The sequence below is a fragment of the Mobula birostris genome, chromosome 7 (genome assembly GCF_030028105.1).
Source record: "Mobula birostris isolate sMobBir1 chromosome 7, sMobBir1.hap1, whole genome shotgun sequence".
NCBI classification, from domain to species: domain Eukaryota; kingdom Metazoa; phylum Chordata; class Chondrichthyes; order Myliobatiformes; family Myliobatidae; genus Mobula; species Mobula birostris.
Window position 1 is genome coordinate 114860574 of NC_092376.1, and position 22907 is coordinate 114883480.

Here is a 22907-nt window from a genome sequence, read left to right on the forward strand (position 1 = left end):
TTAATGTCGTAGATGAACTCTTGAGTAATTGTCAGCTGCTGAATTAAACAGAGCTGTGCAGATATTGTTAGGGACTAAGAAAGTGAAATTCAGGCTTACATCAATGGGTGAAATAACAGCCCAAATCTAAGAGATGTTGCTTCAGAAAAATGGCAGCTCCATCCAGAACTATCCACGCAATGACCTTCTTCTTCTGCCATGCAAGCAAATGTTTAAATCATCAATGTGCGGTTAGTTTGAATCCTCCCCACCTGGGAGGGTGGTTTGACTCCTTCTCCACTCAGGAAAGCGTACAATAGTGTCCAGCTAAATCACTTTCCCTCTGGCAATACATTTCAATCTCCATACAATCACTATTCCAAAGAATTTATCTTCCTCACTCTAAGCAGAGGAAACAGTCTGTCACTCTTTACCCTATTATCACTGTTCATAATTTTAATATCCTCTGTAAAATTGGCACTCAGGTCCTATAGCATCATTCCCCGTTTCTCCAGTCTGTTTCAATTATTAACAATCCTGGTATAGCCTAATGCCCATCCTACGAAGACAGCATTGAAAACTGCAGATTTATAGGTAATTTGCACTATTTCAACTTTATTGCGGTGCCCTTGAATACTGTTCTTCTATTGAGCACTCTCAACACTATCTTCAAAGCTGCTACAATTTTTTTAAGTACACAGTCCAAATTTATAGCTCAGCATTCCATTTACTGATATTAATCAGATGTCCTTCTGCTGAACTCTGTTACCTGATACTGTTCTGGCCACATTCATCCTTAGGACATGTGGAATCAGTAAAATCTATTGTCTTTTATGTTCTTAGCTAACCAGAGAGTGGGAGCAGCATGTGACCTAACACACCAAGTATTTTTAACAACAGAGATTCACTCCTCTGTGGCAGAGTACTACACTTCCCATAGCAACCAGGTGAATAATCATTGAAATGTGGCTGTGAGAACATGTAGTGTACAGTTTTGACCATTGGGTAGTACTTTAGACTTGTTAACTTGATCATGATTTGAGTATGTGTACTAATCAACTCCTAAGCTAAAAAAGGTCATGGAAGGAACCAACAATATTCTTTAGCAGCATACACAAGGTGTTGCAGGGACTCAGCAGATCAGGCAGATTTTATAGAGATAAATGAATAGTCAACATGTTGGGCCAAGATCCTTCATCAGGGCTGGAAAGAAAGAGGGCAGAAGGCAGAATATTCTTTGCCCAAAACAGACATCCCACCCTGCAAAAACTCATTTCAGGGAGGTAGCACCATCAATTTGCGGGAGACTCCCGAAACTTCCGGGAGAGGTGGGATGTCTGCAATAGAGTAGCTCCTTAGCAGCTAGCCAACTAGTTTAAATAATGTTAGCTATGCTAATGAACCAATGACACCTGTTAATCTCACTTCAATATGTCTTTAACAGTCTTAACCCACCAGGGGCAATAGAAAAGTCATTGTTGCAAACAGTGCAGCAAACAACACTGCCATTATTTTTGACCCCTATTAGGCAGGGGTACACTTTAGGGTAATCTGGGGTGACGTACGTTTTATATTTTCTTTTTTTTGAACACTCTGCCATGGCGCGCACACTCGCTTTCTCTCGCGTGCATTCGCTCTCTCTCTCTCTCTCTCTCATGGTCACTAGCGCTCGCTGTCTCAAAAAAATTGATTTCCGGGACATTGTATATAATTTGCGGGCATCAGGGAGCCACTATTAATATGCGGGAGACTCCCAGAACTTCCGGGAGAGGTGGGATGTCTGCCAAAATATGGCTGAATCATACACTTCATTTCATCGACAAGTCATTTTGACCTTCCAGATGAAGCCTAGCATAACATTGACATTGATCTATCTATCTTTAATCTTTTTTTGCATTCTGTGTATCACCCATTCTTTTTTCTTGCAGTTTGGTGCAATCTGCTAGTTTTTTTGCACGGGGGGGGGTTTTAATGCTTTTCTTTGACACCCAAGGTTTTCCTTGTTTCGTGGCTATCTGGAAAAGACGAATCTCAGAGTTGTATGCTGTATGCGTACTTTGGTAATAAATGAACCTTTGAATGTTTGATGGACTAGCACGAGACACACTGTTCACTGACATTGTATCTGTATATTTTTTATAAAAGAAGTCAATGTGAACTGCAGCACATACTAAATCGATTGCGGTATTATATTCAAAACCTATCTACTGTAACTGACTCAGCAGTATAATGTATATTGTTTGAAACATAGGCAGCTACTGCCAAACATTGTGTCCTCTTCTCTTTAGGCACTGCCCTGGAGTTGAGGGTAACTGGCTCTTAAACCATGGTTTTTGAGGCCTCCATGGGTTCCGGTTTAAGATGGTGCTGCTGAAGGCAAGTGACAACTTGCAGTTCCCAAAAGAAATACAAGCAAATTCTTTATTAATAACACTTTTTCTGGAAAAGATTATGGTAGACAATCACCGCAAACATTGAAAAGGCATGCGAAGGCGAGGCTGAGTTGAGGGTCAAAGCGTGCAGGTGCAAAACGGGGTCAGAGTGGGGTGGAGGCCTGTTTGAGGAGGAGTTGGAGCAAGATGGAGGCCTGTTCAAGACAGAGTCAGGGCATGTGAAGCAGAGAAAAGTCAGAGTGGAGGTTTGGTTGATCTAAGCACAGGTCGATTTGGAAGGGTTGGATACGGGCCAAAACGTGAACGGTGAGGTTCAGCCTAGAGCATACCGAAGCAACAGGGTTCGGGTCCTAGAGCGAGGAATAACCTGGTGTTTGGACGATTTAAATGCCAGGCCAGATGGATTGAAAAGGCAAGGTGTGGGGACCAGGGGTGAGGGTTGGGCTGTTTCTGCTCGCTGCCTCGCGATGTCTACTCCGCTCTTCGCCGCGCTGGGGCTGTGGCCTGCTCTGGCTGCTCCCGGCTTCATGTCTGTGGGTTCTGCAACATTTATTCTGCCTTGTCATGAACAGAGGCTGGGGCTGTGGCCTGCTCTGGGCTTCATGTCTGAGGACTCACTCTTGTTCTAAATGCTATTTGTTTACTTTTATTGTTTACCCGATCTGTTTTTTTTTTGCTCTCTCTCTCTGCACATTGGGTGTCTGTTAGGTTTTTGTGGGAGTTCTTTTGGGTTTCTTATTTTGTGGTTCCTGCAAGAAGACGAATCTCAAGGTTGTATGATGTGTATATATAGCAGGTTCCCCCCCCCCATCTGAAGGTAGAGCGTTCCTATGAAACGGTTCATAAGCCGGAATGTCGTAAAGCGAAGAAGCAGTTACCATTTATTTATATGGGAAAAATTTGTGAGCATTCGCGGGCCCAAAAATAACCTACCAAATCATGCCAAATAACACATAAAACCTAAAATAACAGTAACATATAGTAAAAGCAGGAATGATATGATAAATACACAGCCTATATAAAGTAGAAATACTTCTCTACAATCATTGCCTGCATTGTTCTCCACAGCGAAAATCTCACGCAAGCGCTCTTGACAGAAGCACGGCACAAGCGCTCTTGGCAAAAACACTCTCTCCAGTAACCTTTAAGCTATGAAGCTGCCAAATCATACCAAATAACACATAAAAATACTCAGCCGATGTAAAGTAGAAATAATGTATGTACAGTGTAGTATCTCTTACTGGAATCGGGAAGACAGCGCCGAGCACACTGATGATGGTGTGTTAGGCTGAGTCGTCAGAGGTTGGGGTGGTGCAATGGTTCCCAACCTCCAGGCCGCCAACCAATAGCGATCCGCGAAGCATGCAGGGGTCCAGCGGTGGCCGAGATGCACCCAGCACATCTTTAAGAGAAAAGCCGTAATAAACAAGCTAATTAATTAGGTGCCTCCCGGCACGCAAATGTCAGCCCAGATCAGAGGTAACGCAATCGGCAATTGCCTCTGTTCTGGGCCGACATTTACGTGCCGGACGTCACCTAATTATTTAGCTTGCTTATTTCAGCTTTTTTTCTTAAAGATGTGCTGGGTGCCTCCCGGCTACTGCTGCATTCTCCGCGAATCGGTATCCGTCTGCGGCCCAGGGATTGGGGTGGTGGGACACTGGGGTGTCATCTCATCATCGTATGTTTCCATCAGGGCAGGCAGCTCATCTTCTCCTATGACTGCCCACCTCGATGTTGAAGGTCTAGGTTCATCGTCTGCTGTGGCTGATGTGGAAGGCTTGAAAAATGACAGTATGCTTGACTGCTAGCCTTGCGCATTTTTCTACCATACAGTTCTTTGTAAGCAGTCAAACCATCTTGCAAATATGCCCTAACCTGATGTACCCTTTCAAAATTATAGTCGTACTTTATCATTGCAGTGAAAATCTCACGCAGTTGCTTCACATTCAGTTCCTGGACAACTTCACTTTCGGTCCGTTCGCTACTGCATTTGGTTTTGATTGTTATCCTTTCCTCTTCTAATTGCATCAGCTCTTCACCTATCAGTTCTTGGTCATGGGATGCCAAAACCTCTTCAACATCATCCTCGTCAACTTCCACAAACCAAACTCACTTTGTCCTTGCTTCGTTCACCACGATCGAAACGCTTAATTACGTCTAGTTTTATGCTAAGTGTAACACCCTTACGAGCTCTTTTAGGCTTTTCCGATACCTTAGAACTCATCTTGCTAACAGCTGCTCACAGGCACGTGCTTAAGCAATTCCAGCTAGAACGCAGTTCCGAATCCGGGGGAGGAGCGGCTGCTCGGGGCGCGCACTGCCTTTTTACGTAACAGTGAAAACACCTTCTGTTAGCGAAAACAGGTAACTAATGTAGGTCTTTTGTAACAGTGAGGTTTCGTAAAGCGAACGTTCGAAAAGCGGGGGACACCTGTACTTCTATAATAAATGTACATTGAACTTTGAACTTCTGAACACTGCCCTGGAGTTAAGGGTAACTGCCTCTTACACCATGATTTTTGAGCCTTCTATGGAATCCATAAACTCTGCTACAGGTGGCGCAGAGGAAGCTTTATGAAGTAGATGGCTGGGTTGTTTGAGCTCCAGTTATAAACTTGAGGTGCTCAGTCCCTCCCCAGTTATTCCTTCTGCACTTCAAGCAGCTGTGGAACAGCGAATCCCACTGGTCAGTGAGGACTCCTGGGTATTTGAGCCACAGATGGTTTTGACAGCATTGAAGAAATTATGCGTGTTATCCGCGAGTTGCTGGATATCCTGTTCCCTTTCCATCCATCTGTTCATGGAACTTTTGTTGAACCTCAGCCTTCAGGTGCTGCTACATCTGCTTTTCCCCCCCTTGAAGTGCGGTGTTTGTGGCTAGTCAGCTCCTGATCCTTCACCTCAAGCCAGTCCTGGTGTTCACTGGTAGAGAATCCAAGAGTTTCTTTCTCAGTTTTGACATTGGGTGTTGAGACTATAAAGTTAACTCTGTTCCTCTAGCACTGATTCTGCTTGACCTGCTGAGTGTTTGCGGCAGTTTCTGTATTTATTCCTGGACAGCAGGGATCAGGTAAAAGCCCAGGTGGTTTCATTCTTTACACTAGTGGTAGCCAACCTTTTTAAGTCCAAGATCCCCTACCTCGGCCTTAGTGAAAGGCAAGATCGACCTACTAAATCGGTTAGTCACATGCATGCGCACCGGGCAGAAAGGACAGGAAGTAAAACCCTGCAACCCGGATAAGATAATGACACCACTGTTATTTGTTTCTCAGTTATTTGCATTTGGGTAATGTTGGAATTTAAAGGGGGAGAAGTGTTGTAATGTAAGCATTAAAAAGATAAGTTAATACAAATTAGGATAATGGTAATATAGCAATACCCCTACTACGGAAAGCTATTTGTAAGGCGAGGTTGCTTCCGGGTTGTGGGGTTTTACTTCCGGTCTTTTCTACCGCGGTGCATGGCGGGAGAGCTGCACACATGTGCACTAGGCAGAAAGAACGGTGGTTGTTCCTTTCCACACCTTATGGACTCCTATTTTTATAAGACCGAGTTGCCAGCTCGACCTTCAACCCGACACAGATGGAAAGCTTGCAAGCAGATAGGCGTAATCAAACTCGGGACCAATTGCCTCAAAGCCCAATGCTGATGCCACTACACCACCAGCCATCATATCCCTCTAAACCTTTCCTATTCACGTACCTATCCTATTACTTCTTAAAAGCAGTGTAACTGTACCTGCCGTATCACATCATCTGGCAGTATGTTCCATTGACCCACTACAAGTCTCAGAGAGTTCTGGAACGTGTTTGGCTGAGCAGCCACATGCCCCCTTTCCTGCTGAACTGCTGCAGATTTCCTGTGATGTATGGAGCACTGGATCAGTTATTGGACTAGAACCATCAGGCTCTTGAACAAAAGGAGACAACTGCACTCATCTATTGAGCTGTTCCCACAACCAATAACCAAACTTTAAGGATGCTTTATCTTTATCTCATTATCTCATGTTCTCATTATTCATTGTTATTTGTTTATATTTGCCTTTGAACAGTTTGTTGTCTCCTATGTTCTACTATATATTTCATTGATCCTGTTATAGTTAGTATCCTATTGATTTGTGGAGTATGCTCACAGAAAAAAGAATCTCAGAGTTGTATTTGGTGACATATTGTATATGTACTCTGATAATAAAATTTTACTTTGAACTTTGAGCAACTCTTTGCTCTAAAACCTGCAAATTGTCTGTGTGCATCCACTTTGGGGGTGAATAGTATGTGCCATAAATTCCAATGTTCCCAGAGGCAATAACCTCTACTCTTTTCACTCTTAACAAGTTGTCAATGACTCTCCAGAATTATCTGTCCTTTACTTCATTGGGCGATCCGAGTTTGAAACATCTGTTTGTGCATTGAAAAGTCCTGCTTTTCCTACTTTATCACTGCAGTAACAGTATTATTTCACTATTTAATAAAGCTCTGCTGCTCATTCATTTCCTCTGTGTGTCCTGAGTCAGGTCTGTAAGGTCAGGGACAAATTGCGCACATCACACTGACGAATCTATTCTCTATTTGCTTGCTGCATTCTTTGTACCCCTCAATTCATAGGCATCTGTTTCTGTGACAGATCACGTGGGAAGTTGCAGAAAAGGAGAGGGTGGACTGCACTGCAATCGGCAAGACAAGGGTATGTATTTACGTTTTCTCCCTGCCCCCCTCCACACACAACCCCCAGAAGAAGAAAGTAAATCGAATAGAAATTGAATTTCAAGCAAAGGGGTATAGATAGGGTAAATGTAAGCAGGCTTTTTCCCCCTGAGGTTGGGTGGGACTACAAGCAGAGGTCATGGGTTAGGGGTGAAAGGTGAAAAGTTTAAGGGGAACATGAATGGAAACATCTTCATTCAGAGGGTCTTGCGAGCCAAAATAGTGGTGCATGCAAGCTCGATTTCAATGTTTAAGAGAAGTTTGGATAGGTACATGGATGGAAGGGGCATAGATGGCTATGATCCTGGTGCATGTCGATGGGTGTAGGTAGTTTAAATGGGGTGACATGGACTAGATGGGCCAAGGGCCTGTTTCTGTGCTGTATATACTCAACATTTCTCTTTCTTCTTGCTTTCCCAGACTTCTCAGTGTTGTCGCTCTGCTGTTAGCCAGGAGGAGGAATGGGACTGGTTTCAGAAAAGGGGAATGAAACTTTATTTTATCTCAGAATAGGTTACAGAATCATGCAACAGAAAATGGGCCCGTCAGCCCATCAAATCCATTTAGCCAAAAAACACCTACAGTATTTACACTAAACCCTTTGTTTTATTTCCCCCACTTTCTCAGCAATGTCCCCTAGATTCAACCACCAATAGGGGCAATTTATAGAGACTGATTAACCCTCAAATCCGCACATCTTTATGTTGTGGTGGGAAACTGGAGCACCGGGAGGGATCTTGTGTGGCAAAAAGGGAGGAGGTACAGACTTGACACGGACTGCCCTGGAGGCCAGGACTGAAGCTAGATCACTGTAACCATGAGGCAGAGGCTCCTCTAGCTGCATCACCAGCTGACCTGTTCTAAACAACACTCACAACACACTGGAGGAACTCAGCAGGTCAGGCAGCATCCGTGGAAACGATGAGTTGACGTTTCGGGCCAGGACCCCTCATCGGGACTGTGGGGGAAGGGGCAGAGGCCCTATAAAGAAGGTGGGGGGAGGGTGGGAAGGAGAAGGTTGGTAGGTTCCAGGTGAAAAACCAGTAAGGGGAAAGATAAAGGGGTGGGGGGGAGGGAGGCAGGGAGGTGATAGGCAGGAAAGGTGAAGAAAGAATAGGGGAAAACACAATGGGTAGTAGAAGGAGGCGGGACCATGAGGGAGGTGGTAGGCAGCTGGGGGAGGGGGCAGAGTGGCATAGGGATAGGGATAGGGGAAGGGAGGGGGAGGTGAATTGGAAGTTGGAGAATTCTGTGTTCATACCAAGGGGCTGGAGACTACCTAGACAGTGTATGAGGTGTTGCTCCTCCAACCTGAGTTTAGCCTCATCATGGCAGTAGAGGAGGCCATGTATGGACATACCTGAATGGGAGTGGGAAGCAGAGTTGAAGTGGGTGGCTTCTGGGAGATCCTGTCTGTTTTGGTGGACAGAGCGGAGGTGCTCAATGAAGCAGTCCCCCAATCTGCGTCAGGTTTCACCAATGTAGAGGAGGCTGCACCGGGAGTGGGGTGGTAGGTGAGGACAAGGGGAACTCTGGCCCTGTTGTGGTGGCGGGAGGATGGGGTGAGAGCCGAAGTGCGGGAAATGGAGGAGATGCGGGTGAGGGTATCATTGATGACAGCAGAAGGGAAACCACGATCCTTAAAGAAAGAGGACATTTGAGATGTTCTGGAATGGAAAACCTCATCCTCGGAGCAGATGCGGCGGAGATGGAGGAACTGGGAATAGGGAATGGCATGTTTGCATGTGGCGGAGTGGGAAGAGGTATAGTTGAGGTAGTTATGAGAGTCAGTGGGCTTGTAGAAGATGTCAGTGGACAGTCTGTCTCCAGAGATGGAGACTGAGAGATCGAAAAAGGGGAGAGAAGTGTCCGAGATAGACCAAGTGAATTTGAGGGCTGGGTGGGAGTTTGAAGTAAAGTCGATGAAATTGACGAGCTCAGCATGGGTGCAGGAAGCAGCATCAATGTAGTCGTCAATGTACCGAAGTCCACACCACCAGCCTCCGGATCCAACACATTATCCTCGGCAACTTCCACCACCTTCAACAGGACCCCACCACTAAGCACATCTTCCCCTCTCCACCCCTCTCTGCTTTCCGCAGGGATTGGTCCCTCCTGGTCCACACGTCCCTCCCCATGAACCTCCCACCCAGCACTTATCCCTGTAAGCATAAGTGCTACACCTGTCCCTACACCTCCTCTCTTGCCACCATTCAGGGCCCCAAACAGTACTTCAAAGTGAGGCAACACTTCACTTGTGAGTCTGTTGGGGTCATCTATTGCATCCGGTGCTCCCGGTGCGGCCTCCTCTACATCGGTGAAACCGGACGCAGATTGGGGGACCACTTCGTTGAGCACCACCGCTCCATCCGCCAAAACAGACAGGATCTCCCAGTAGCCACCCACTTCAACTCTGCTTCCCACTCCCATTCAGATATGTCCATACATGGCCTCCTCTACTGCCATGATGAGGCTAAACTCAGGTTGGAGGAGCAACACCTCATATACCGTCTAGGTAGTCTCCAGCCCCTTGGTATGAACATAGAATTCTCCGACTTCCAGTAATTCCCTCCCCCTCCCTTCCTCTACCCCTATGTCACTCTGCCCCCTCCCCCAGCTGCCTACCACCTCCCTTATGATCCCACCTCCTTCTACTACCCATTGTGTTTTCCCCTATTTCTTCTTCACCTTTCCTGCCCATCACCTCCCTGCCTCCCCCCCACCCCTTTATCTTTCCCCTTAGTGTTTTTTCACCTGGAACCTACCAGCCTTCTCTTTCCCACCCTCCCCCAACCTTCTTTATAGGGCCTCTGCCCCTTCCCTCTACAGTCCTGACGAAGGGTTCCGGCCCGAAACGTCGACTCATCGTTTCCACGGATGCTGCCCGACCTGCTGAGTTCCTCCAATGTGTTGTGAGTGTTGCTTTGACCCCAGCATCTGCAGATTATTTTGTGTTTATGACCTGTTCTAAAGGGATGAGCAGGTCGAGTCCTAGGATCATGCAGCACCTCAAATCTGTGTTGACCATCGAGAACCTATTTATACTTATCCTACTCTATTCCTCCTTTCATTCTTCCCGTGGTCCCATCAAACCACCCACCCCCTCAGATTCTGCCACTCATCTACAATAGAGATAACTAACAACATTGCTTGCCTTTGGGGTGCAGGAGCGCCTGGGAGAAACCCAGATATTCAGCTGGGAATTCCGGTTTGCGGGAGTCAGGGAGCAGCAGCACCATTTGCTGCATCACTGTGTCACCCTGATCTCTCCAGCCGGGAGGATTTGGGACCTGAAGAAATTGTGAACTAAAATATAACAGGAAAAGAGGGAATCTAAGGGAAAGCAACAAGAATCATCAGAGAAATGGAGAAATAAAGAAATGAAGATAGGCTGAAATGCTGGGGAAAAATAACTGAAGAAAATTGAAAACAATTTGAGAGAGGGAGTGCATTTGGAACATAAAATTAATTTGTGCAGCAATAAATCAGGTGAATAGGATGTTGAACATAAAAGCTAGACTGTCTAACTTAAATTGAATGATTTCTAAAACCACAGAGTCTGTTTTCATTCACAGCAAAGAAAATCAAAAAGCTAAGGAAAGCTTATTTGTCAGGAGACTTAGCTATCACCTATTAGATTATGAGAACACTCAATCCTCTTTTATTGTCATTTAGAAATACATACATGCATTAAGAAATGATACAATGTTTCTCCGGAGTGATATCACAAAAAACAGGACAAACCAAAGACTAACACAGACAGAACCACATAATTATAACATATAGTTACAGCAGTGCAAAGCAATACCATAATTTGATGAAGAACAAACCATGGGCACAGTAAAAAAAAGTCTCAAAAGTCCCCGAGTCGATCGACTCCGAAGTTCCCGATAGCAGGCGGCAAAAGGGAGAATCTTCCTGCCATAAACCTCCAAGGCACCGACAACTGCCGATGCCTTGGAAGCAGCCGACTACAGCCGACACTGAGCCCATCCGTCCGAAAACTTCAAGCATCCGACCAGCCTCTCCGATACAGCCTCCCAAGCGCCATCCTCTGTCGAGCGCCCTCGACCTCGCCCCGGCCGCTGAAACACGCAAAGCCGAGGATTCGGGGCCTTCCCCTCCGGAGATTCCAGTTACCACACAGTAGCAGCGGCAGCAAAGCAGGCATTTCAGAAGTTTTCCAGCTGTTCCTCCGCACTCTCACAACCATCTCCATCAAATCAAAATTGTGCACGGTCCCCTACTTGACAGATAATAGATGTTCATCACCCGGGAGGCTGCGTGCTATGTGGGTGCAGCGTCTGGGCCAAGTGCCAAATCAAAGGATCACCAACACACTTATGGGACAGCTGGCTTCAAGACATCACAATTGTGACTTTCTGCATTCATAAGCAGTAGAAGCTGGCCCATCCTTCACGGCTGGCTGCTGACCAGAGAAGGGGCAGCTGTCACCTCATTGATGAGACGTTGGCTGAACAGGCATAAGAACTCAGGGAAGAGTAGGCCGCTCAGTCCCTCAAGCATGCTCTGCCATTGAATATGAGCAAGAGTGAGCTGCTCCAGGCCTTATCTCCTCTTCTGTGTCTGTTCTCCAGTGCCCCCTTTTCCCTGAACATTCAACAGTTTAATGACTTCCTTTTTAAAGTAGCCCCAATGATCCAGCCTCCAAAATGCTCTGGGGAAGAGACTTCCAAGGAATCACACCTCGACTTTAAATGTTCATCTCCTTTTCTTATAATTATGTCCCTTCATTCAAAGTTTGCCCATCAGTGGAATTTTCTCAGTATTTACCCTGTCATCCTGCCTGAGAATCTAGTACATTTCAATAACGTGATCCCTCACTCTTCTAAACTCCAAAGAATAGAGAATGAATTTCTGAGATGGGTCTGTTGGACCCTCCATGCTGGTCATCAGGAGAGAAGGAAAACAAAGGGATGTGGGGGTGGGGAGCAGTGGGAATGGTGGAGCAGATAGGTGAGTACAGGTGGGAATTGGGATGGGCTGGGAAGAATTAGATGGTGCAGTTTATTGATGAGGATACATCAATAATGATGGGGCCCCCACACAATGCTGCCATGATGCAATGTTAGCACGACGCTTTACGGTGCCAGTGACCTGGGTTCGTTTCTCGCCGCTGCTTGTGAGGAGTTTGTACGTTCTCCCCGTGACTGTGTCAGTTTCCTTGGGGTGTGTTAGTTTCCTCCCACAGTCCAAAGACACACCAGTTGGTAGGTTAATTGGTCATTGTAACTTGTCCCATGATTAGGCTAGGAATAAACCAGGGGATTGCTGGGTGGCGTGGCTCAGAGGACTGGAAGGGCTTATTCCACACTGTATCTCAATAAATATAAGTACATAAATAATCACTGGGACCAAACATCACACCCATCACACTGAGTACTCCTACGCTGCAGTCTTGATTGGTATCGCCTGGCTGAAAAAAGGCAGGACATGGACACAATGTGCAAATAAAGGATGAAATGGATATTTCAGCACAGACATACATTCCTGAACTGTGGTGTGGTTTGCTCTTTCCCTTACCATAGAGAATCAAAGGTCATGTTCGATCCAATTTCAGACATTGTGTTAAGAGCACGTGGTTTGCACACTGATGACAGCACCATGTGTAAAACATGATGGCCAATAACAGCCATCACAAAGAGATTTTCAACAGGAATCCTGATGGGCATAACTTATTCCGTAAGCGGGCAGAAATTCTTCAAAGAGAAAAAAGTATTAGTTTGCATGTGACTTGCACACTAATATAGGTGCAAATGTTTTTTTTACTCACCGAGTTTCTTGGTGACTAGAGCAGTGCAACAACTTACCCAATGCAACAGTTTCCTAATATCTGCACTTCGCCTATGTGAGAAAGCCTGATCAATGAAATTGGAATCACTTTGTCTATTTTCTTACAGGAAGAATGCAACAATTTCATCCTTGTTCTGCAATACCTCAATGATACACATGTCTTCACGTGTGGAACATTCGCCTTTAACCCACAGTGCACCTACCTTGTAAGAGAAATTTGCTTCTGTTTCTAAGCCCATATATGGTATGGTAGTGTACTTCTCTTGTGCTGGTTAGACCAGCTGAGTTCTGATGGTTTTCTGATTGACAAATAGGGAACAAGGGGAGTGGTGTTGGAGACCTGTCCAGTAATCTTCAATTCGTAACACGAATGAAACCCTTTTTTATTGGGTGTCTCTAGAAATGGGACTTGCTTATAGCCACTGGGATAAAGCCACCTTTCTCAGGCTTTGTTCGTCTTGGGTTTATTGACTTTGGTCCTGCCAAATCCCTGAGGTTGGGATTCTCACCCACCCAAACCCCAGTTTGTGTGAATGCTGTGTGATTTACTGCCCCCGCAATTGCCCGTCAGCAAGGAATAACAGATCAAACACTGCATACCATTATAAAGAAGTATATTTAAGAATGTTAACTTAAGCAAACAGTTATTAAAGGAAAGGGAAAAAAACAAAAAGGACCTGTTATTCTTAAACAGTCAAATACAATATGCACATAAGTCGGAGCTCATCTTGAAGTTGTATTTAACTTGTGCGCTGGACCTATGGTCTGTGTGAAAGTACACACCACCTTCCGAATGTCGCTCAAAATCCATCTCGTACAAACGGGTCTCCCATGGGAATATTGGTCCTTCCTCCTTGAAGCCATTCATCTGCACAAAGCACCTTGTGCAACTGGGATGGCATCCTCAGCCATCTTCCCTCCTGTCTTCTCCCAGCTCCCGCCAAAAAAAAATTGCCTCAACCCAGCGTTCTCCAGAACCTTCTCCTAATTCCACCATCCTGACTGGCTGACAGTACCTTCCTAAATTGAACAACAAAATCTTTTATTTCAGCTCAAACCCAGACAGTCTGAAAGCAGAGAGAACTGCTCTTACAGAACTGCTGAAATGAAATGCCTACAGTACAGCAGTAAAAATCTCAACCAGGGCATTACATGAGAAATAATGACATCATTGGCAATCAGCAGATTCTGCTACTTTATGCGTGTTAAAATTTTGTTTTGCAACTGGATGTTCAAGGTACCACATCAGCTGAAGCTCTAGGCCTCCGGTGACTGTACTGGTTGCCATGGGTTTTGTACAGAGCACCAAGGAGCTGAGATTGATATTCAGGTTAACATACCTCACATTGACTATGAGCCACTAGTCTGCCAAGGATGTGACTAGAGTGTGCAATGTTTTTCTATGGTAAACAATTCAATTTTAGTCAAAACATGTAAATCATTAAGGGAAATGGAGAACTTGATGTGAATCCCATGAACCATGAATTGTCTGAATTTTCCAAAAGAATCTTCAGTGGATCTGGTTGAAATGTTCAGACGGACCTAGACCTTCATGGTGAGCCCTGCAACCCACAACACACACAGGACGCCGCTTGTATGAATATAGTGTTGTTGTGTGTGGCCCACACTAGAGGGCAAAAGCCTGTAAAGCTTGATCTATAGTGACTCAGAGAGGATCCCTGATAACCAAATAAGGTGGTAGGAGCTTCATCTACATCAGGGGTTCTCAACCTAGGATCCACAGACCCATTGCTTAGTGTGTCCATAGCATAAAGAAAAGGTTGAGAACCCCTGATCTACATTGCCTACATCCCAAAGTCAGTCACAGTGAAAGCAAGAAACTGTCACCACCACGTCTGATTACCTGAGGGTGTTGAGAATTGATTCTGGAGAAGATAGGGCTATAGCAAGAACTGGGTGGAGTATACAGACAAGATGAAACAGTGCAAAGTTAAGATTGGGAAAACTATTAGGTGCTCTTGGTGTTGCTGCAAGGGGTGTTGCAGTAGGCTGGATCCTGCTCCTGCTCACCAGCACTCACCTACAACATCTTACATTTTATCTAAGGGTCTATAGGATGCAGTGATCAGATCTCCAGAATGAATACACCATATGTGGTCCGCTGACTGTATCAAATGGTGCAAAGACTTGGGTACACAAAGTAATGTACTGCATGTGCTAAAGTTCTTCCTGTCTATTGTGTCGTGAAGGATGAGCCTAGCCATCCTGCATGGAATGTCCCATTCAATTAGATTGTGGTGCACCATGTGGCTCTCATAGAAAAGTTTGTGCAAATCAGCACCTCTCACCAAAAGTCTATCAGGCACTGATGTATACAGAATATCCTGGAGGCCCTGTCCAAGAAGGGGGCATTGGATCCAGTTGGTTGATTCTGCAATCAGACCATGAAGGTTATTTGATTCATCATCAAAGTTTTCAAATAGGCATGAAGATGTTGCTTGGCTGATGATGAGAAGTACCCACTCTTTCAGACCCTTGAGGAGACTGTGGTCTTGGTGAGATGGCCAGGTGAGGTACCAGATGATTGGAGGGTAGCCAATGTTGTTCCACTTTTTAAGAAAGGCTCTAAGAATAAACCAGGAAATTTTAGGCCAGTGAGCCTGACATCAGTAGTAGGACAGTTATTATAAGGTATTCTAAGGGACTGGACATATGACCATTTGGATAGACATTGGACAGACATGGACCAATTAAGGATAGTCAGTATGGGTTCATGCATGGAAGGTCATGTCTAACCAATTTATAGAGTTTTTCAGAGAAGTTACAGGAAAGTTGATGAAGGCACGGCAGTAGATGCTGTCTACATGGACTTTAGCAAGGCAGTTGACAAGGTCCCACATGGGAGGTTGGTGAAGAAGGTTCAGTTGTTCAGCATTCAAGATGAGGTAGTAAATTGGATTAGACATTAGCTTTGTGGGAGAAGCCAGGGAGTGGTAGTAGATGGTTGCCTCTCTGATTGGAGGCCTGTCTGAGTGGAGTGCTACTGGGATCGGTGCTGGGTCCGTTATTGTTTGGTCATCCATATCAACGATGTGGATGATAATGTGGTTAATTGGATCAGCAAATTTGCAGATGACACCAAAATTGGATAGTGAGGAAGACTATTACAGCTTGCAGCGGGATCTGGGCTAGCTGTAAAACTGGGCTGAAAAAATGGCAGATTGAATTTAATGCAGAAAAGTGCAGGGTGTTACACTTTGGTAGGACCATCTAGGGCAGGTTTTACACAGTGAACAAAGGGATCTGGGAAATCAGCTCAATAATTAATTGAAAGTGGCATCACAAACAGACAGGGTTGTAAAGAAAGCTTTTGGCATATTGGCCTTCATAAATCAAAGTACTGTGTACAGGAGGTAGGATGTTATGTAGAAGTTGTATAAGATGTTGGTGAGGCCTAATTTGGAGTATTGTGTACAGTTTTGGTCACCTACCTACAGGAAAGGTGTAGATAAGGTTGAAAGAGTACGGGGAACATTTACAAGGGTGTTGCTGGAACAGGAGGATCTGAGTTATAAGCAAAGATTGAATAGGTTAGGACTTTATTCCTTGGAAAGTAGAAGATTGAGGAGAGATTTGATAGAGATATACAAAATTATGAGGGGTATAGATAGGGTAAATACAAGCAGGCTTTTTTCACTGAGGTTGGATGGGACTACTACTAGAGGTCATGGGTTAAGGGTGAAAGGTGAAAAGTTTAAGGGAACATGAGGGGTAACTCCTTCACTCAAAGGGCCGTGAGAATGTGGAACAAATTGCCAGCACAAGTGGTGCATGCAAGCTTGATTTCAATGTCTAAGAGCAGTTTGGATCAGTACATGGATGGTAGAGGTATGGAAGGCTATAGTCCCGGTGCAGGTCGATGGGAGTAGGCAGTTTAAATGGTTTGACATGAACTCGGTGGCTGAAGGGCCTGTTTCTGTGCGGTACCTTTCTAGGAATCTAAACAGTTCTCGCTCGAGTGTGTGCTTGCCAAGCAGGTCTGGATAGGTTTGCAGTGCTCTTGAGCATCTGTGTAACAGAGGACTCTGTGTTGTACAAGCTGCTCTTGGAAACACATGCTGAGACAAATATTGCTGCTGGAAGATCAGCAAATGGTGCAAGACAAGCTTTGGTCTGCTTGAAACACAGTGGTCTTCCAGTGCAAGGAAATGCCTGCAACTGAGGGCTGGAGCATTCCAAGGCCCGGGGTGCACTGAAACTTGGTATGGCCAGTGCAGGGTCACCGTGCAAAAATCGATAGCTTAAACTCCTCCTGATTTCATACACAGTTAGGACTAATGTAAAAAGATGTAAAAAGAACTGTGTTCTTAATGCTTACGGAATATACATAAGAGAAAAAATGTTAGGCTATCCTAGCATAAATCTTGCAGCAAATAGTGATGTTTAAGTATAGTTGGTTATATATTCACAAATTTTATGAATACAGTATATTTTTGTAGAGAAAGGATTGCTTATGTTGGTACTTTCAGTCAGGACCCCCAAAGCTTAAGAGTTACATTCCTGATCTGCAACCCCCCTCTCCTCAAAGTTCAAAGTAAATTTATTATCAAAGTACTTATATGTTACCATAAACCACATTGAGATTCATTTTCTTGCAGGGTTTACAAGACAACAAAGCAATGAAATAGAATTTATGAAAACAGACAAAGAGTGACAAATAGCCAATATGCAGAAGAAGACAAACTGCAAAACAAAAATAATACTGAGAACATGATTTGTAAGGAGTCCTTGAAAGTGATTCTGTAGTTGGTATAATCAGTTCAGAGTTGTGGTGAATGAAGTTATCCATGCCAGTTCAGGGGGATAGTTCTGAGTTGTAGCATAATAACTATTTCTAAACCTTGTGGTGTGCTCAACGGTAGTAGTGAGAAGAGGACATGGCCCGGATGATAGAGGTCTTTGATGATCACTAACTTCTCCTCTCAAGATAATCCACCTGGAGGTCCAGGTCCCCATGACCTGAAGTCTCACTTTCCCCTTCAATCTCCCACAACCCCATCCCCCACACTATGGTACATCTGTCCTAAATCTCTCACCGAATCAGGTCCTGGTCTGTATCTGAACTACTGTAGGTTGTGCGAGGGAAGTACTTTTGCCTGTGGAAGATCTACTCGATTAGCGATCTCTTTGAGGCTTCATAGGTCAAAGAATGCAAACAATGGTCACTGCTCCTTCACTTGTGACCTGGTTAACGTGTGATTACAGGCACTAAAGTCACATGACCTTTCACAAAATTCACAGCGTGCGCCGCGTGACTAGAAGACGAAGGATGTCATTGTCAGTCTAAGCAGTGGGGATGCGTTTATTACAGGCGTATCAGTGTGGGAGTGGCTGGTCAGTGTACAGCAGGGAACGAGGGGACTGGTGAAAGGTAAACAGCAGTAGAGAGGGTTTGATGCTCTGTGCACCGTAGTGTGCCTGGAATATAACAATGTCACTTATGGAATGTCTAATGTGTTTCTTCCAGGAGGTCTCTAAGTTCGAGCTGCTGAAAGACAAGAATGGGGAGATACTGACAGAGAGCGGGAAGGCTCGGTGTCCATATGACCCGGCTTCACGGCACAGCACTGTGGTAGCGGGTAACCTCAAATGTTTCTACAATCTCTATTCACAGTAGAAAGGATGACCAAGAGAGTGAGCATTGTCCATGAAAAAAATCTCCAGATCACTGTTCATTTCGGACAGTCTCTAAAGCTGGCCTTATGGTAGAAAGATTGGCCTTTCTGTCAAAGGTGTAAAGGGAAGAGGTGGAAGTCAGCATGAGCTCAGAGTGGAATACTACAGGTGCTCCTCAACACAAACCACCAGGCTTCCTTTTATGACAGTTGTGAAGAAGCCACAGTGTGTTACATAAGAGGAAGATAAATGTAACCCTTTAACCACCCCTCACTTCTGGGCTGAAGCAGTCCCATTCACAGGTGTATGATTTGATATTGGGTGAGAGGGGGTCATGTTTGGGGCTGTACAAGTAAGAGACCAGCATGAGCACCTCAAAGTGGTAATTGAGAGAATATTTTATATTTACGATTCTTGTAGTTTCTCAAGCACATATATTTGACCATATCAGGGAGCAATATAGTCCATTATATTGAAGATGACAGTGTACCTGTTGACTCTTCCTGTCCTGGCCTGACTTGTTCAGTGATGGGGAATGTGCGTTAGCATCAGGCGTGATTGTATGTTGATATAGGTAGGTCCAGTGTATAATGAGAAAGTAGTTATGCACTAAATCTAAATGGATTAAACCTGCAATATTTATAATGATACTGTGCCATTAAGAAATTTGTGATACTTTTACTTTAAGGGCCATCCAAAAGTCTTGAATGACTCCTAGCCAGTGGCCCTGACCTCACACATCATGAAGACCTTAGAGAGGCTGGTCTTGGCTTTACCTCTGACCCTTGGTCAGACCAGCCGTGAGTCCCCTGCAATTTCCCTACCAGGACCACATTGGAGTCGACGATGCTGTCATCTACCTGCTGAACAGAGCCTACTCCCATTTGGATAAGCAGGGCAGAACTGTGAGGATCATGGTTTTTGAATTCTCAAGTGCCTTCAATACCATATAGCCCTCATAGCTGGGGGAAAAGCTCCATTCAATGCAGATTGGCACTTCCATTGTACCCTGGGTAACAGACTACCTGACTGGCAGACCACAGTGTGTGCAGCTTCAGAGCTGTGTGTCAGACATGGCTATAAGCAGCACTGGGGCCCCACAGGGGACCGTATTGGCTTCCTTCCTGTTTATCTTGTGCACCTCAGACTTTATATACAACACTGAATCATGTTAACATAGAAACATAGAAAATCTACAGCACTATACAGGCCCTTCAACCCACCAAGTTGTGCTGAACATGTCCCTATCTTAGAAATTACTAGGCTTACCTATAGCCCTCTATTTTTCTAAGCTCCATGTACCTATCCAAAAGTATCTTAAAAGACCCTATCGTATCCGCCTCCACCACCATTGCTGGCAGCCCATTCCATGCACTCACCACTCTCTGCGTAGAAAACTTACCCCTGACATCTCCTCTGTACCTACTCCCTAGCACCTTAAACCTGTGCCCTCTTGTGGCAGCCACTTCAGCCCTGGGAAAAAGCCTCTGACTATCCACACGATCAATGCCTCTCATCATGTTATACACCTCTATCAGGTCACCTCTCATGCTCCGTCGTTCCAAGGAGAAAAGGCCGAGTTCACTCAACCTGTTTTCATAAGGCATGCTCCCCAATCCAGGCAACATCTTTAAAAATCTCCTCTGCACCCTTTCTATGGTTTCCACATCCTTCCTGTAGTGAGGCGACCAGAACTGAGCAGAGTACTCCAAGTGGGGTCTGACCAGGGTTCTATAACCTCAACATTACTTCTTGGCTCCTAAATTCAATTCCACGATTGGTGAAGGCCAATACACCGTATGCCCTCTTAACCACAGAGTCAACCTGCGCAGCTGCTTTGAGTGTCCTATGGACTCGGACCCCAAGATCCCTCTGATCCTCCACACGGCCAAGAGTCTTACCATAAATACTATATTCTGCCATCATATTTGACCTACCAAAAATTATCTGCAAAAATTCTCCAATGACTCAGCAATAGTTGGGTATTTAAAGGGAGGACAGGAGGATGAACACAGGGCCCTGGTGGAGGACTTTGTCAAATGGTGCAAGCTGAATCATTTACAGCTGAACAAAGACAAAGGAGATTGTCATGGACTTTAGGAAGAATAAGTCTGCATTGCTCATTGATGGGGAGAACGTGGATGTGGTGAAGACCTACAAGTACCCGGGGGTGCACCTGGATAACAGACTTGAGTGGAGCACCAACACAGAGGCTGTGTACAAGAAGGGCTAGAATCGTATCTACTTCCTGAGGAGACTGAGGCCCTTTGGAGTATGCAGGTCTCTCCTTCACATGTTCTACCAGTCCATTGTCACCAGTACAATCTTCTATGTGGTGATGTGCTGGGGCAATGGCATCAACATGGGTGACACCAACAGACTCAATAAACTGATCAGAAAGGCTGTCTGTTAATGGTGTCAAACTGGACGCACTGGAGGCTGTGGTAGAACAAAGGACCCTACAGAAAATCCTGACAATTTTGGACAATGTTTCTCACCCTCTGCATGCCACCTTGGCTGAACAGAGGAGCACTTTTAGTAATAAACTAAGACAACAGCGCTGCTCCAAAGTGTTCTATATGAGGTCATTCTTACCCTCGGCCACTAGGCTCTATAATGAGTCAACCTATAGCCTGGGAAGTGGTGACCCCCTCCTGTTAGACTGTTTGTGATAACTTATTTTTATTCTTTGTACTTCTCTTCTAATATTTATATCTGTGCACTTGCAATGCTACTGTGACACTGTAATTTCCGTTGGGATCAATAAAGTATCTATCTATCTACTTTTACCCCTGGCCAGTATAGCCGTAGTAAAAGTGTTTTGGTTTTCCTCCCAACTCAGTGGCCGCTGAGGCACCTGAATCCTCATTCTTGGGTTAATTGGACACGAGTGGAAGAAGATAAAAGTGAAAAGACTTTCTTCCTTCTAATATGAGCCACAATCCAAACTATCTTGGAACTTGTGCTGACTCAAAGGCAACACTAACAGAGCCCTGAAAAGAATCAACCTTTCTGTCCGTCCTCTCAAATGAGGAGCTATGTGTGATGCTGATGGAACATCAAAAAGGACAAGGACAATTCCTATTACCCTCTTCATATTGCAGATTAAGAACAAATCTTTGTTGAATTGAAAAGTGGAATGTAATGAAGCTAATTAGAGGTACGTGCACTGTAGAATTCTGTGTGGGAGTAAATGGGTTACCAACCCTTTCCTTTCCAAATTGGCATTAACAGATGGAATCCTGTATGCTGCAATGGCTTTTGACCTCCAAGGGATTCAGTTCCTTATCTCCAGGGCAATGGGTCCTTTCAACCAGCGGATCACAACAGAGGCATTAGATTCCTGGCTGAAAGGTGAGTTTTTGATAAATATTAATGAGATACATACTCGGTGGCCACTTTATTAGGTGCACCTGCATACTTGCTCATTACTGCAAATATTTAATCAGCCATGTGGCAGCAACTCAGTGCATAAAAGCATGCAGACATGGTCAAGAGGTTCAGTTGTTGTTCAGATCAAACATCAGAATGGGGACCAAATATGATCTAAATGACTTTGACCACGGAATGATAGTTGGTGTTGAGCATCTCAGAATCTACTGATCTCCAGGGATTTTCACGCACAGCATACTATAGAGTTTACAGAGACTGGTACGATAAACAAAAGACATCCAGTGAGTGGCAGTCCTGTGGGCGAAAAGGCCTTGTTAATGAGAGGTCAGAGGAGAATGGCGAGATGGGTTGAAGTTGACAGGAAGGCAACAGTAGTAGTGCATCTCTGAATGCACAATTTGCAAACTTTGAAGTGTTTACGCTACAGCAGCAGAAGATCACAAACTTACACTCGGTGACCACTTTATTAGGTACAGGATCTCTTTCCTCCTTCCATCAAACACTCCGTACTAGAAGAACTCGGCAAGGGTCTCACCTGCTGGGATATTATAATTTGTTGCCTCCTTCAGATAATCTCATGTTTCATATCTCTTTTTCCCATTTCCTATCTGCTTTTGTTAACACCCTTTGATGTGAGTAAGAGACATATAGACCTCCTTTCCTGAAAGCTAAAGATTACCTGCACTGTGAGATGGCAAAAAAAATCTGATTTCGATTTTCTTCCAAATGGCAAATCCAAACAGTAAAGAAAATTTTGGTGCGCACCTCCCTCATGGAGCATCCATATTCAGAAGGGGCAGTAAACAGGAAAAAATATTACTACAGGAGCATTAGATCCTTCATGATACCAACCATAGATCCCATCATGTGCTCAATCTTAGGCAAGTTCCTTTCCATACAGCTATAAAGCATGGAAAAATGCCATTGGTCCCTCATATATCTCCATGCCATCAGAAGGTACCTATCTACATCAATCCCATCATCT

At 44.8% G+C, this 22907-nt stretch overlaps 1 protein-coding gene across 2 annotated transcripts in view; it reads left to right on the forward strand.

The window, feature by feature from the left end:
- Nucleotides 1–22907, forward strand: part of LOC140200386 (semaphorin-4C-like) — a 79262-nt gene that overhangs the window by 26334 nt on the left and 30021 nt on the right. For both annotated transcript variants that reach the window (XR_011886613.1, XM_072263646.1), the window contains exons 3-6: nt 6999–7058; nt 13000–13098; nt 18381–18492; nt 21764–21883. Coding sequence is in view for 1 of the 2 variants with exons in the window: in XM_072263646.1 (XP_072119747.1) it covers nt 6999–7058; nt 13000–13098; nt 18381–18492; nt 21764–21883 (391 nt within the window). In the remaining variant the exon portion in view is untranslated. The remainder of the gene's footprint in view (nt 1–6998; nt 7059–12999; nt 13099–18380; nt 18493–21763; nt 21884–22907) is intronic.